The sequence below is a fragment of the Sylvia atricapilla genome, chromosome 18 (assembly GCF_009819655.1).
Source record: "Sylvia atricapilla isolate bSylAtr1 chromosome 18, bSylAtr1.pri, whole genome shotgun sequence".
NCBI lineage: Eukaryota > Metazoa > Chordata > Aves > Passeriformes > Sylviidae > Sylvia > Sylvia atricapilla.
The window spans coordinates 7757485-7773008 of NC_089157.1; the positions used below are offsets into that span (position 1 = coordinate 7757485).

At 43.7% G+C, this 15524-nt stretch overlaps 1 protein-coding gene and 1 long non-coding RNA gene across 2 annotated transcripts in view; one reads left to right on the plus strand and one right to left on the minus strand.

Annotated features, from left to right (window-relative positions):
• Positions 1-2033: 2033 nt before the first annotated feature.
• Positions 2034-3130, minus strand: LOC136369179 (uncharacterized). The gene is made up of 2 exons (XR_010744970.1): positions 2892-3130; positions 2034-2319 (listed from the first exon to the last, which is right to left on the minus strand). It is a non-coding gene; the product is annotated as an uncharacterized lncRNA (long non-coding RNA).
• A 147-nt stretch (positions 3131-3277) lies between these two features.
• FASN (fatty acid synthase) overlaps positions 3278-15524 on the plus strand; it is a 40949-nt gene continuing 28702 nt past the window's right edge. Inside the window, exons 1-8 of the mRNA XM_066332210.1 lie at positions 3278-3404; positions 9122-9268; positions 10077-10229; positions 11785-11958; positions 12821-13021; positions 13426-13548; positions 14171-14286; positions 14525-14659. Of these exons, the coding sequence (XP_066188307.1) occupies positions 9142-9268; positions 10077-10229; positions 11785-11958; positions 12821-13021; positions 13426-13548; positions 14171-14286; positions 14525-14659 (1029 nt within the window). The 5' untranslated portion in view covers positions 3278-3404; positions 9122-9141. The remainder of the gene's footprint in view (positions 3405-9121; positions 9269-10076; positions 10230-11784; positions 11959-12820; positions 13022-13425; positions 13549-14170; positions 14287-14524; positions 14660-15524) is intronic.

Below are 15524 nucleotides of genomic sequence, written 5' to 3' on the forward strand. Positions count from 1 at the left end.
ACATCTGAGTCTGTATTATTTCTCATCTTCTGTAGCTCTTTCCACTTGTTCAGAGAGCATGAAAGAGTAAAAAATTAAATTTCTACTGTCACACCAGATTGTATTTTCCCTTGACAAGAGATTGTATGGACTTTAAAGCAGTGAGAAACACTGCTACCATGTTAGAATCATATCCTCAGAATATACAGACACATCATAAGAATTGCCTTAAACCAGATGAAACTAAAAGAAAACTTGAATGAGTTGTGATGTAACAAAGGATAGCTACATAGTAATGAACATGTCAGGACACTAATACAAGTAATCAGTGTATTTTTGTAGTATTTCCAGTAATGCTGAGCTGTCCTGGGATATTACAGAGATTAACTTTCCTATAAGTAAAAGAAATGCACATGAAAAATACAAGAAAAAACTTTTAATTGTGGGAATGGTCAGGCACTGGAACAGATTGCCCAGATGGGTTATATGGAGTCTGTCTATGGAGATGCTCAAAACCCAACTGGACGTGGGCCTGGCCAGACTGTTCCAGCTGATCCTTGAGTTGAAGCCTTGGACTAGGTGATGTCAAGAGGTGCCTTCCAATCTAAGTGATTCTGTGATTCTGCAAGTGGTACTACTGAAGCGAAGAATATTTCTCGGTTGCTGCTAAACATATTAAGTCTAAAAAGGATAAATGAAGGAAGTGAGCTACTTACCCATGAGTGTCTTTTTTTTCTGGAGCTTTTTTTACAGAAATGCGTTCTTGATACTCTTTGCAAAGAGGTTCTCTCTTCAGTACCTGATAATGTGGTAGTAATCTGTTTGAGAATTTGAATAATTATTTTGTACTTCCTGCTGACAATCTTTTGTTTTGGTGCAAAGGTGCAGTGATATTATAATCAGATGCCAAATCGGCAAGAAATTTCATGAGATGTTACTAAGCCAACATAAGGCCTGAGAGACCTTGTGAGATTCTTTCTAAATATTTTCATTACTTGAAAATCCTGTCATTTGATTCAACATTGTTCATGAGCCAGGACAACATGATGCACTCCCTTGAACCAGCCCTGAAAGAGCTCTTTCTGTAGCACAAAGCATAGTGGTTTCTAACAAGTACAGGAATTTTGGCCCTGATCACACCAGTTAAAGCACTCACTGGTTATTTCTAGAACTCAGTGTGTAAACTCCACATTTTATAATAGCTGTAGATCATCCTGAATTTTTTTTTTATTATTTCCATGATTAATATTTACCTATGGAAATGCACAATAGTTCAGTGGTATGAGATTCTGTGCATGTGTTAAAAGCAGCATAAAAGAGCAGTTTGTTCCATATTTGTAATACTGCATCTGAACCTGAAAAACATTTCCCTTTATTCCTTACACTGTGAGTGTAAGCTGATGGGCTGCAGACTTCAGAAATGCCTTTGTATGGGTTTGTATGCAGGTTTCTGTGGCTTTTTTTTGTTTGTTTGCTTGTTTGAGGTTTTTCTGGGGGGTTTTTTGTGGTTGTTTGGTGTAGTGCCCCACTTACTCCCCATGTCCCCATGTCACCTGGCATGCCTGTCTATGCAGACCTCTTGCCAGTAACACAGCTTTAATTTATTGAGTTTCCCTGAGAAACAGGTTTCCTTAAGTCAACTGTAGGTAAGGAAATACAATAGCTGGGGCGTTTATTTTACTTGTGGTAGAATAGTTCCGTTATGGTACATTTGTTTCAGAGTACCTCTAAGAACATAGCATGTAAATACGAAAATTAACAAAATATGTATAATAATAAATAATATGAACATACTGCTTATATCCTTGTGTGGGGAGATTATGCTAAGGGTGTACTAAATACAGCAGGAAAATTCTCATTTATTTCTCTTATGACCAGAATATTTAACAAACTGGGGACTGATTTCTAAGAATCAGAGTACAAGAGTGGGAGCAAGGTACAAGTGTGGATACCATTGAATTGTACAAAGAAAGGAACGCCTATAAAAAGAGAATTCAGGCAGATCAGAGAGTACTGAAAAGGTAAAAGAGGACATTATTTAGTGTTGTCCTTACCAAAGGGTTAAAAACCTGTTATGTTGAGGAATATATAGAAAAAGGCAGAAGGTCTGCCCCGAGAAGGTCGAAATGCAGCTGTATTGCGAAGGGCAGTGCAAGCGCTACCCGGGAGTGGGGCCTCTGCCCAGAGCCAGTTCAAAGCCACGAACGAGAGTCAAGGGGACTTTTCTTTGGTCCCCGTGTTCAAGCCCACATTTGCCGACCGAAAGGATTTCTTGTTTCGGGAGTGGCAGTCCTAGGCAATACAGGAAGAAAATTCAGCTTCGTTACTGTTCAGGTTTAACTGAACGAGTGCAAGTGACAGGGAAAGTGGATGAAAGGTGCCCACACGCAGAGCGGTCCGCCCCGTTCCGTCGGTGGCACAGGGGGCGTAGCAGGGGCACGGCGGGGAGGGAATCTCCGGCGCCCGCCCCCCGCCTCCGGACTCGCTGCGCTGCCGCCAGTCAGGGCGGCGCGACGGGCCCGGGCACGGGGCAGCGCATCCCCGGCCGGCGTGCCTGCTGCCCTGTGGTAACCCCGGCACCGCGCTCCGCCGGGGTGAACGACCGCCGCCCGGAGAGCTGCTCGCTCTGCCGGCGGCCCCGGCCGCCCCTCCGCCGTCACCACATCGCCTTATCGCTTAGCAACACCGCACGGGCCGCGCCATTGGCGGGGTCGCGCCCCCGCCCACGTGCCCCCGCCTCCGTCGTTGGGCGCCGTCCCGGGATCGCGCGTCCGGCCCCGCGTCCCTTCCCTTTGTGCGCCGCGGTGCTGCGCCATCCCAGCGCGCTTGGAGCGGCGCCCGCCGAGCCTCCGCCTCAGCCGCCGAGCCACGGTGCCGGCGCGGCACGGTCGTGCCCCTAACAGTGTACCTACCCGCGGGGAGGTGGGAGAGGGACACGGAAAGGTCCGCGCCCGCGGGGGGTCGGCGCTGCCTTGCCCCCGGCCAGGCCAGCCCAAAGGCAGGCACGCCCGCAGCGCCTGGCCTGCCACGGCCTCGAGTACGGGGCGGGGCGGAGGCTCTTGGCCCGGTGCCGCGGGCAGGGGGCCCGCCTCTGTCCACCGCGGCCTGGCCAGAGCCCCCTCCTCCCGCGGAGCGGCTCCGGCGGGCAGGGGTTGGCATCACCCCGGCTCTGACCGGGGCGGCCCTGCCCCGGCTCTCATTGGACTGCGGCGAGGCGTAAACTGTCAGCCCATGTGGCGTGGCCGCCGGAGGTGGCGACTGCTTAAATAGCGGTGGGAGCTAGAGGGAGATAGTGAGGGGAGCGCGGAATATCGGCCGTGCGCAGCTCGGCAACAGCCGCCGCAGCGTCCACCCGCAGCATCCCGATCCCGCACTGAGCTGACGACACGAGTCTTAACGACACGAAGCCACCCACAGCCGTGCAGGTATCGGCGGGACAGCGGGTGCGCCGTGCTCAGGAGAGCGGCAGCTCCTGCTCCAGGCTCCTCGGGCCGCTGCGCCTCGCGGGTGCGCTGGGGAGGCTCCATCTTGCCCTCTGCGCCGGGTGGGCGATGAGGGTCCGCGGGCTCGTTCCGCGCGAGCGGAGGGTTCTGCTTCCCGGCGCTGGGCTTGCCGCGCCCTGTTGCTGCGGGCCGCTCTCCCGTGGCCCCGCGCGGCGGTTCCGAGGGGAGTCCTCCACCTCAGCGGCCGGTTACCGCGCCGCAGCCTCCCTCTCCGCCCGCCCGGCAAGGTGGTGCTGGCGCTCGGCCATCTTGGCGGCGGGCGGGGACCGCCACAGCCGCGGGCCGTGGCCGCCGGGCCGGGCCGGGATCGGGGTCGCGGCCGGGCCCTGCTGCCCGCGGTCCTCCCCGCGCCCGGCGGCGCCGTGAGGGGCCGCGCACACCGTGCGGCCTCGGGCTGCCGCAGCTGGGGCGCCGGGCACCGCGGACGGGCCCCTGTGCCCGGGTCACCGCCGGCCCGGGTCACCGCCAAGGCACGGTCGTGGCAGGCTGAAGAAGCTTGTACGAGAGGAGATCGGCGCTCGATATTGGGAAGGAAGATTCGCCAATAGGTTCTGGGAATCCATCTGAAGAAACGTGCCCTGTATACTGCTAAGCTGTTTTTTCCCACTTCGGTATAAACCAATGGCCCAAACTAAATAGCTTGGTGATGGTAGGCCAGTATTGGTTTGATGATGCGATTCTGTTAGGAACGTGATCATCTTCTCTCTTTGGCTGTTTTTGCGCCTGTTTCGTTCTTATTCCACATTCCTTCCTTGACATACGGCCCTGTAAGATACTGAATACATATTTTCCTAGCTAAAAGCTTTATTTGTATGCTTAAATTTAAACAGGCAGTATTAAGGCTGTGTAAATTAACTTGCGTACTCCATCGGACCACCTTTGGGGACTTTGGAGCATATCTTGCCTTAAAAAATGGGAGAAGAAACCTCAAGCCACATGAGCAAAGAATTCAGCTTTTCCTGCAGCCTCTAGCCTTCTTGAAACAAAGTGAAAGGAGTAGTACATTGTGAAAGGCTGCATTTAGTGGGTGAATTCAGAGAATGAGAGCAGTTATGAATAGATATTTTACAAACATGGTAAATACTTGGGACTTAGATTTTTATACGGGTAATTTCTGACCACTTGGGAACCACAACCAAGTTGTGTTGATTCCACAAACAAAAAATTAACTTACTTTTTCTCCAGTAACAGCTTTGAACCACATAGTGTTTCCCACTAAGTAGTGCGTTTTAAATACAAACACACTCTACTGTTTTTCATTTTTGTGTTGTGATCAACAGGACAAATACTTACTTGAAACAGAGGCATGTGAAAGGTCTTTGTTAAATTGAATCTGTAACATATAGATTGATGGTAGCTAAATGCTTTCAAAAGAATGAAAGCCAGACTGTGATTGCCTCTACTCTTTGAAGGGGTTTTTGGAGGCAAGCATTATAGCTTTTCATAGGTGAAGTTTCTGTGCAAGGACAGCTTTTTATTTCAAATTTTAGGAATTATAGCCAGAGATTAGGAAACCTGGATTGTGATGTAATCATACTGAAAAGCAAAGAAAATAGTCCTTTCGTCAATATCTGTGTTGAAAAGCTATGGGGGAGTCATGAGTGTTTCATTTTGCAATAATGAGAGCTCCAAAACAGATGAAGATTTGGACTGTCTAGAAACAATAGCAGAGCTGATTTTAAGAATTCTTCTCCACCATGATGACAGCTATGAAAATAATAGTGAAATAAGTATTTTGATCCTGTCTAGGAAAAGGAAATGTGCATCAGGCAAAACAAAGTTTGTGTTTTATTTGTCATTTCTTTGTGAACAGCTGTTTTTCCTTCTCTGTCCCCTTCCTTTCTTCACCAAACCCTAGGTGAACAAGTTATAGCAGAATAAGTTTATGTTCAGTGGTTGGCAAGTCAGGTATGAGTGGGCGAAGGCATCAGATTTTACCTTCACTTTGGTTTTGTACAGGTTTTGGTTTTGGACTTTTTGGCTTTTCTTTCCCTCTATAAGCTCATATGCTTAATGGTTGGAGGGTTATTTCTGTAGGGAAACAGTAGATAAAAGTATTGTACAAAAGTTGTACAGCTGCCAGGGATGGTGGAAAATGATGGTTAATACTTTTTTGATTAATTTTTGGCTGCCAAATTAGTGAGGGACTGGAAAAAATGTTTTAAATGCAATGGAAAACAATATTTCAATGTAAGAGTAGCTTTGATACCAGACAGGATTGGCCATTATTACTAGTCACAAACAGAACGAGTCAGCAACACAATAGAATTGCTGAAAAATATTGGGCAAATCCAGTGATATGGTGCTTTAGGCTTAACTGAAGTGTCTACTTCACTGATACTTCAGCAGGGGGAAGGAGTGTTGGCTATAGTGTGGTTGTTCTCCACTCAATTAAAACCACAAGCTGTCTGAGGAAAATTGCACAAGTCAATTTAAACAAAAGCATGGGATAAACTGAGGAAGAGGGATGTTAGATGTTTGACTGGATTCAGAAAATACAGCCTTAAGAAATAGAAGACTCCGGTTTGTCCCTCTTTATCTTTATTTCCTGAATTGACCTGTTGCTTTTGAACACTTTTCTCATGAGAGGTAGTAGGAGCAGTCTGTATGTTTGCTGTAGTCTAATCTCCTTTAAAACGTGTGGAAATAAATGTTCTTTCTAGATCTGTGCTATGCCCTATACTTGAAAATCTGTCAATCTACTGAGTTACTGTGTATAGTCAAAAAATGCTCTATGGAAAACAAGTCACTGATAAAATAAAGTAATAATGCAGTACACCATTTGGGGGCAAAGTCAATCAACTTTAAAATTATTTACCTGCTTATTATCTGCCAAGGAAGACTGAAAACATTATTGGTAGCTGTAACAACTGCTGTAATCACTATTTAATCGGGAATGGCTTAATATTAATGACTTTTCTTCTGACTACTTTTGTTTTCCAACAGCAGATCCTCTCTGCTGTCTGCTGCTTAATCCATAATTTGTATGTTATCTTAGATGTATGGATTTGGAGCTCTTTGTGGCAAATCTAAATCTTCCTGGTTCTTCGTGTATTAAAATATTTTAATTCGCGAGTCTTTTTACCCGCGTTAAAATTATCTTCTTGGCTCTTGTTCTTCTGATTTTGATTACTGCAGCATCTTTTTCTCCACCTTTGACATAGTCTTGCTCAACTACATTTATAGCAAGTTGGCAAAAGTTGTTTTGTTGTTGAATTTCATTACTTCACTGTCTGAAAGGAGTATTTTGTCGATTGGTTGTACCTAGATAGAGTTTTTCTGATACTCCAGGGAAAGAGATGTGGGATGAGAGGGAACAATTGCAGAAGTCATGTTTCAATCCCTTGAAATAGAAGTTATATTTCTCTCCCTAGAGATCATCACCCAGAGATCTGAGGTATAAAATTGAGTAATATTTAAATTATCATTTTCATGTCTCATATCTTAAGCTTAAATAGTAAACTTTGTGCCCGAGATCTCTTTCCCTGCGTCAGCACAGAAATGCTGAAAGTGTAGTAAACTTATGGCCCTTGGTTGATTTATACAGGTACAGTGGTGAGGCCAGTAATAAAACTGATTTACTAGTTTTGTGTGAGGGGGAAAAACCTGAGAGGTTTCTCTTCACTGAGTGGACTGGTCCTATTACAACCAACTTAAGTTTTGGGGACTAGTTTCTTGGTAAGGGCCTTGCTCAATTTCGCCCTTAGTGTTTCCCTTTCTAAATGAACAAGCGTAGAATAGACCTTCTGTTGTTTGGGTGTTTAACCCAAGATCTAGAAATCCAAGATATCCTTTTGGAAGCACTTCTGTTTCTGCTCCCAGAAGGAATGGCCTGGGTGAAGTAATCATCTCTTCTGTTTCAGTGTTGGGTGTTGCATAATTCCACAGTTACTCCACAGATCTGAATCAAGATTACTGCTGAAGGAAAGAAGGGTGAAAGAAATCAGGCAGCCTCTGTGGTGTTACGATCTGGCAGAGCTACACCTCAGCAGTGCAGAGGGCTCTGCTCTCCTTCTGCACACCCCAGCAGCCTCATGTGGCTATGGGAAGTGTCACCTTGCCAGAGCACTGTAGTGCCTGGATGGAAGAGGGGCGTATTTCTTGCTCAAAAGCATGAGGAAGTCCTGAAAGAGGCTGCAAAACGATGCTCAAATGAAACATCTTGGGTTAGAAAACAGCCACTAAGCACTCATCAGAGAGTATCTGTTAGTGCTGTATTTTGGGCAAGATGATCAAGCACCAGCAGCACTTAAGCAATGGGCCTGCAGGCCACTATGTAGCATAATACCTTCTGGAAGTCAAACTTCAGCTCTTTCATAACAAACCTTTTCCTTCAAAGTTTTTAAGGCAGACTTGTAGTTGTTTGAATGCCTAGTTTTCTTTGTATTTTTTACTTGTTTAAAATCCCAAACATTGGAGAATATTTTACTCCTACTTACCAGAAGGATGATTTAAGGAAGTACTGTGAATGCTTACTATCTCTTTGGTTCCTGCAGCCGTACTTTTATTTATTTTCCTATTAAAAAACTGCCACCATATGGGAATTTCCCCTACTCCTTTAACTTGTCTAGTTAGGATCTAAAATTATAATTTGAATTTAACTGAAGCATCACGTTAACTTGCCGCATCTCTACTTAGTTGTTAATATATTTTTACTGTAGAAGAAGTTGTTAATATATTTTTACTGTAGAAGATAAAGAAGTTTAGTATACAAACTGTCATTTGGTGCTGTGGTCTGATACAGGTGCCCTGCCATGCTGTGTTATGCAGCATCATGCTCTCTTGTGGTGTTCGAGATTGGGGTCTTGAATGCAAATTTCTTGAGACAACAGCTGAAGTTTTTCATCATGTCTGTATTCCAGATCTGTTCTGCCAAAGCATATCTTAAAGCACCACCCTCTGTCATGTGTAGTCTATGTTCCCAGTTCTTTAAACATGTGACACTGCAGGGTCCAGTTAGGAAACAGTTTAGATGTAATACTTATTTCTTTGGTTTTGGCATTTCAAATTATGCTAAATTGGGGAAGGTAGGGGGTTAGGGTTGTGTTGTTTATTTGAGGGGGGTGTGATTTTGTGCAATCTTGCAGTTTTGTTTGTTGAAGATTTCTTTTTTTTGGTGTCCAACAAATCTTTTGATTATTGATTCTTAAGTTACCATTTAACTTTGGAATGATTGTAGAACTTGTTTTGCTACCTGTTAGGTTTGCCTTGTAATTAAGTGTTTTACTATGTGTATTTCATAATTTCTCCACCCACCTCTGCTCCAGCATGTTAATCTTTCTTCTCTGCTGACTTCACAGAGGCTATGCATTTAGTAGAGGTAGACTTACTCATTTTCTGGTTGTCATATAGAAACTGGTGGTTCTCAGAGTCTAATGCTCCTTCAGAATCGGTTTTTTTTATCCTTATCAACCCCATGCATCTTGTGGTCTGTTTGATTAGTTGGGATTTATATTTTTTTTTGGTTGGTTTGGGGTTTCTTTTTTTTGTTTTCTTTGATATAGTAGAGACTCCATGGGCTGTTCCTGTGTGGGTGTTCCAGCAAATACACTTGTTTGTCACAACACGTCAGGAAGACAAGACACATACACTTTGCTCTGTGTGAAATCTTACTAGCCTTACTGCTTTGTGGATCTCAGCAACAGGGAGAAGTTAAGAGATGGAGGACGTGGTGATTGCAGGCATAGCAGGAAGGCTGCCAGAATCTGAGAACTTGCAAGAGTTTTGGGAGAACCTGCTTAATGGAGTTGATATGGTCACAGAGGATGATCGGAGGTGGAAACCAGGTGAGTGCTTATTGTCCCTCCTTTTGGAGTTCTGAGTGTTTTAGAGGAGTTATCCTATGAAAAGAGAATTTATGAGATCGAAATCCTGCCAGACCTGAATTAACTTCTGATAAATCATTAAGAAATTCAGTTACAGAATGCTTTTATGAACGTCTCACGCAATCCATTTCATAATGTTATGTCCTGCGCAGTAGCAGCTTATAAATAATATGTAGCTTACTTTTCAATAAAAGAGCATTCTGACAGAGCAGCTAGGCAACATTAATCCTGTACCTGCTCTTGGTGGCTGTGACAGTAAGACAGCTCTGACATTTTTCTGCGTTCAAAAGTAGCACAGGGATTCCAGTCCTGTGGTTTATGACTTTTTACAGTGTTTACATCCTTTACAGTTTTACATCCTTTTGAAGTGTTTGGCACATGTCTACCTAATTCAGGCTAGTGATTTGCAGAAGTCAAAAGTAGCTTTTGTTTTTCTTCTAACTGGTGAATGACTGGAACAACCATTTAGACTATATTTGCTTGGTACAACTTGCCAAAGCAAAAATGGTTAAACTAGGATGGATGTCTTTTGCTGCTATATCCAGGAGGTCTTAAAACTTAGAATTGTTTTTGCTAATTGTAATTAGCAAAAACATTCCCATTTCCAGATGAGGTAAATACTCATGCAGCCCTCTGGGTACTGCACAGGGGAGTGAGGTTTCATGTGTAATTGAAAATCAACTGTGGTCATTCTGTACTGTGTCTCTCAGCTTGTAGCTGCTTCACCATTGGTGTGTTTTGGGACTCAGTGTCAAATTTTTCTTTACAGGAATTTATGGACTGCCTAAGAGAAATGGAAAGCTCAAGGACATTAGCAAATTTGATGCATCTTTTTTTGGGGTTCATCCCAAACAAGCTAATACAATGGATCCTCAACTTCGCTTGCTGTTGGAAGTTTCTTATGAAGCTATTTTGGATGGAGGTAAGTGGATGAATGACTGAAGAGGGAGAATTAAGCTGTGTTGTCTTTCTGTAACAAGTGCAGACACACACCTGTGTGAGGAGAACTCTGACAAGAGAAAGCCATCATATTAGAGAGGAGATCCAAGACATGGTATGGGGGTTACCAGATCCCACTGTAAGGGTTAGAACAAAGCTGTTGTCTCTGGAATGCAGACAAGGAGATCAGTGCTGACTGCTAACAAATCTGTACCTGCATCATATGGTACAACCAGTATGACAGAATCACTTCGACAGTCAACAGTTCTAGAGCTTTTCAATGTTCTGCTCTACCCTAATATTCCATAATAATTCCTCTGTAAGAGAAAAAGAAGGATGACTTGATTAGAATTCTCATCCATGGTCTAAAAGAATGACAGATGGCCTGGTGTATTCCTGTCTGTTGGGCAGATTCTTGGAAAGCCTATAACATTTGAGCTGTTTCTATAGAAGGTTTTCCTAGGAAGTGTGCTTTCAGAAATAGGAGCTTCTCTTTTCTATCACTGCCAGTGTTTTGAGATTTTGAGTTACTTATCCACCTAGCCAAGAAGTTAATTCATCATGTTAATGAGTTTCATGTCAGAACATAAGCACATAGGGAAAAAAGTTGGAACTACCTCGCTGTTATTGACTAGATACAAATTGAAAGAAGGCAAATTTAGGTTTATATGAGGAAAAATTTCTTTACTATCAGAGTGGTGAGATATTGGAACAGGTTGTCCAGCGAGGCTGAAAACCCTGGCAGTTTTCAAGGCCTGGTTGGGTAAGGTCCTGAGCAGTCTGGTCTAGTGTAAGATGTCCCTGCCTGTGGCAGTGGGGTTGGGACTAGATGATCTTTTACGGTCCCTTTCAACATTTAACGTTATGTGGTTCTGCGATTTACTGAAATGAACTTCTGCTTTTCTGCTTGTGAGCCTCCATCTGGAGATGGAATATTCTTTTTGTCTCCAGAATGCCTGAAACTCCGAGAAGAAACAGCAGAGATTTCTGACAGTTGACCTTGCTATAAGATTTTTTTAAGAGCAAAATTTTTTCTTGTTCTGGTTGTTGGCTATTTTGTTGTACTTAAGAATTCTCATTTCTGTTTTGTACTCCAGATCTGGGCTGGAGATAGATATTGATGTGCTCACATGACATTTCATGGGCCATGATTTTTCTCCCATTCAGTCTGCTCCTTTTCTCTGTACTGGAAGTCAGCTGTTAGACTCTCCTGTCAGTGTTTGTACTTTTCATAGTCCATGGACTTTTTCACACAAGACTTTAGCAATGCCCAGCTAGGCTGAAAACCTTTGTCACAGGACAGTATGTTCTGGCCAAAAGCCAATACCAAACTTCTGATTGACTCTGAAGTAAAACGTGTAAGGTCTGCAGCTGAAAGTTGAAACAGTTGAAAGGTTTGTAAAGGTAGTGGAACAATGCTGCAGGCCTGCCAGCAAGGGACAATAAGTAGTGTTTGGTGAACTGGTGCCAGTGTATCTGGTATTTCTCCACTTTGCCCCTCATTTGGCTTACTGTAATCTACCTTCCACTCCCCATAGGTATTAATCCAGGCACCCTCCGTGGCACAGACACAGGGGTATGGGTTGGTGCCAGTGGGTCAGAAGCTGCTGAAGCCCTTAGCCAAGATCCAGAAGAGCTTTTGGGGTACAGTATGACTGGCTGTCAGCGTGCTATGCTTGCCAACAGGGTTTCCTACTTCTTTGACTTGAAAGGTAAGTGCCCCCCAAACCTATTGATGCTGATCAGCAATTGCAATTTCAACATGATTGTAGCACAGTTGCTGTAGAGGACCGGGATGGATATTATGGCACAGACCCCTTTTGGAAAGAGAAAATAGCAGATAGCTATTCTAAGAAAGCATATAGAGAAGTATGAGAAGTAAAAAATATATAGTGACTATATGATAGAACTCCCTGTAAGGCTTTATAACTCAGCTGCTGCTGCTGAGTAGAGCTGGTGTTCAGTTGAAAGATGGTGATGTCAGGAAGCCTTTGTAATAAAGTCCCTTCTGGCCTTTAGACTGCTATTTGGTATCAAGATGTGTGGAAGTTTGCTATACCAGAGATAAACTGCTACTGACTGTAGCAGTCGGCTTTGGGTAAGGTGGAAGAAGTAGGAGACCCATGGAAATGATGTGATTGAAGGCATGGGTGTTACTCAATCCGTGTATGGTATTGAAAAGAGCAGAGGTGGAAATTGATGTAGATTGCAGCAGAGAACAGAGATAATGGCAAAGGCAGCAGCATCAGGAAGGACAAGGGATTTTTTATTAATGAGAATGGGTAATTAGGTGATACTTGCCTGTAAAGTTGTGTTCTTTTTTAGAAGGAGAGACAGAAGCTTTTTAAATGCCCTTAAAGCAAATCTGTTCACAACTTTTTCCCCATTTTTCTCGTGCCTTTCCTTGTAAATAGGCAGAGGTGGTGGTTCTAGCCTCCCATTGCATCAGGTTTATCTGCTATGTTCTGAAGCAACCCTTATTTAACATTGTTTTTAATATTTCTTGTAATCTGTTCTGTAGTCTTTGGAGAAAAATCTAGGAAATAAAGGTTATTTTTCCTTATGTTTCTTAAGGACCAAGCCTAACTGTTGACACAGCCTGCTCCTCTAGTCTCATTGCTCTGGAAAATGCTTATAAGGCAATTCGTCATGGGCGGTGCTGTGCAGCCCTCGTAGGAGGGGTCAACCTCTTGCTGAAACCCAACACATCTGTACAGTTCATGAAGCTGGGTATGCTTAGTCCTGATGGTGCCTGCAAGGCTTTTGATGTTTCAGGTAAGGCATTAGTAGAAAAGCTTATGTTGTCTGAGAGTAACTTTCTGTACAGTCTGTCACCAGCTGCTCTATAAATACAGCAAAGAGCTAACCTTGTAGTGGTTCCAAGGTGTGCTGTGTGGGACATAGCCTGTACCTGATCTATGTTGCATCCTCCATTGAACCTGGAAAACTAACTGTGGGGGAGAAACTGATACCATATGGTTCATCCCCCTGCCTCTGGGGAGAAAAATTAGCTTCTCTTGACACTGTGTCTTTCTAGGTTATGACATTTTTCTTTAAAATAAATAGATATATCAAATTCTCAAATCAGTCTACTGTAAGAGGTAATCTTACTGCATGGTGTTTGGCAACATTTTACAAAGCAGAGCAGAAGTCATGACTCGTTCTCTCTCTGCTCTCAGGAAATGGATATTGTCGCTCTGAAGCTGCTGTTGTTGTTCTTTTGACCAAGAGATCTATGGCTAAGAGGATCTATGCCACAATAGTAAATGCTGGAGTGAACACTGATGGCTTTAAGGAGCAAGGTAGGTCTTGAGCTGCTGAAAAGTGAGATGGCTACAGAACTGTTCAGTCTGGAGTCTTTGCCATAAAAAATGGTCTGTTGTAAGGTTCTTTAGATGTGTGAATGATTTTTTGTGTTTGAGGGATTTTTTTCATTTTCTGATTTTGATAATGCAAAGTTCAGGACACTGTTTTGGAAGTGGTGGCTTGTACTGAAGTAACAGTGATGTACTCTTGCTAGTTTAGCACTCCTCATGACATCTCTGCAGTAACTTCTGCACTGATGGCAGAAATGTAGGTACAGTGTTATAACTGTAAAGCTCTTACCCTACTGTTGTCCAGCTTCTCCAGCTCTCCAGTTGTGGTGACACAAAGCTTCACATGTTTTACTTAATCTAGACATCTAGTATTCTGTTAACCTGTATCTTTCCACCCTTGTCTATCTCATTGCTTTAGGTTAATTTCTGATCCCTCTGCTCTTCTTACAAAGAGCCTGAGAGTTTGGTACTAAGGACATGATGAAAAAGTCTTTAGTTTGGTTTTTTGGGGGAGGGACCTGGCAGCCGAAAGCAAATGAAAGGATGCTAAAATCAGAGCAGGAAGCACCTGATAATAGAGTGGAATTGATGGAAATTTTCATCCTAGGTGTGACATTCCCATCTGGAGAAGTGCAGAAGCAGTTGATCACATCTTTGTACAGTGAAAGTGGTGTCAAACCTGAAGAAGTGGAGTATATTGAAGCTCATGGAACAGGCACCAAGGTCAGCATAGTCCCTTAGGGACTGAATGTTTTCTTCCCTTGCATCACTTGCCACACTCTTAGTTAAATTATTCTTTGTTTTCTGAAAGTGAAATCCTTTTGCCTTCTACCAATTAGTAGAATATGTTCTGCTTCACTACTTTTGGACTTTGCCCAAACACCATAATCTTTCTGATTTCTCTTTTGGGGTGTGTTTTGGAAGTGCTGGGTAATAGCCATTCTGATTCTCTTCGTACTAGGTTGGAGATCCACAGGAAGTAAATAGCATTACAAGTATCTTCTGTGAGTGTGAGCGGGAACCACTGCTGATCGGATCAACCAAGTCAAATATGGGTCATCCAGAGCCTGCCTCAGGGCTTGCTGCATTAGCCAAGGTAACAGGAAACTTGAGAAAGAAAATTCGGGATGGTGGGTAATGCCAGTGTGTGGGGTTTTCTTTGTTTGGTTCAGAGAAAATCTGCATTGATTCAGGGTAAAATGTTCAGTGATAATGATAAGAACTCAGATGTTTCTCATGAGCTACTTGCTTCACATGTGAATACTTTTAAAAGCTCAGGTGGATGTCTTACAAAACACCAGTTGCTCAGGTTGCCCTCTGCTGTGTGTACACACTTGAGTTCTTGCTGAACTCTATATGAGCATAGCTCTGCTCAGAATGAAGGCTTTGGGATCCTTTTGTTAATCCTTATTGATTACTTTGTCAATCCTTACACCGGACCTTCCAGCAGAACTCTGCTGTAAGTTGTTTGAAGCACATACACATAGAGGGATTTAGATGCTTAGAGTAGTTGACAATGACTAAAGATGAGGCAGTGTGGGCTTTCAGTGCCAAAAGAGCAGCTGATCCTTCTGGCTTTCTGTCAGGGATGTATCATCTCTTCCTCTTCTCTCTTAGGATGGCAAGACGCCCGGTGAGTTCTCTGGGATGAGGCTACCAGCATGAATAACTCTGTCTTAGCAACCAGCTTGCTAACTACTGCTGTAGGCAGACAGTCATCTATTGGCTCTGGCTGCTAAACTGCTTAGCAGAGAGCTAGCTGATGTTCACACTTGCTTTTAAGCCTATTACCACAGAACCCTGCAAACCAAAGTCACGTACACTGCCACTGCTAGAATTTTTAGACTGTTCAAAGTGGTTACTTGTGACCCAAATACAACTTGCTGTGAATAGCCTCACCTTCATGGCAATAGCAGTGTCCATCTCTCTGTAGAGAAAAGTTTAAGGTTTTTTTAGGGCCT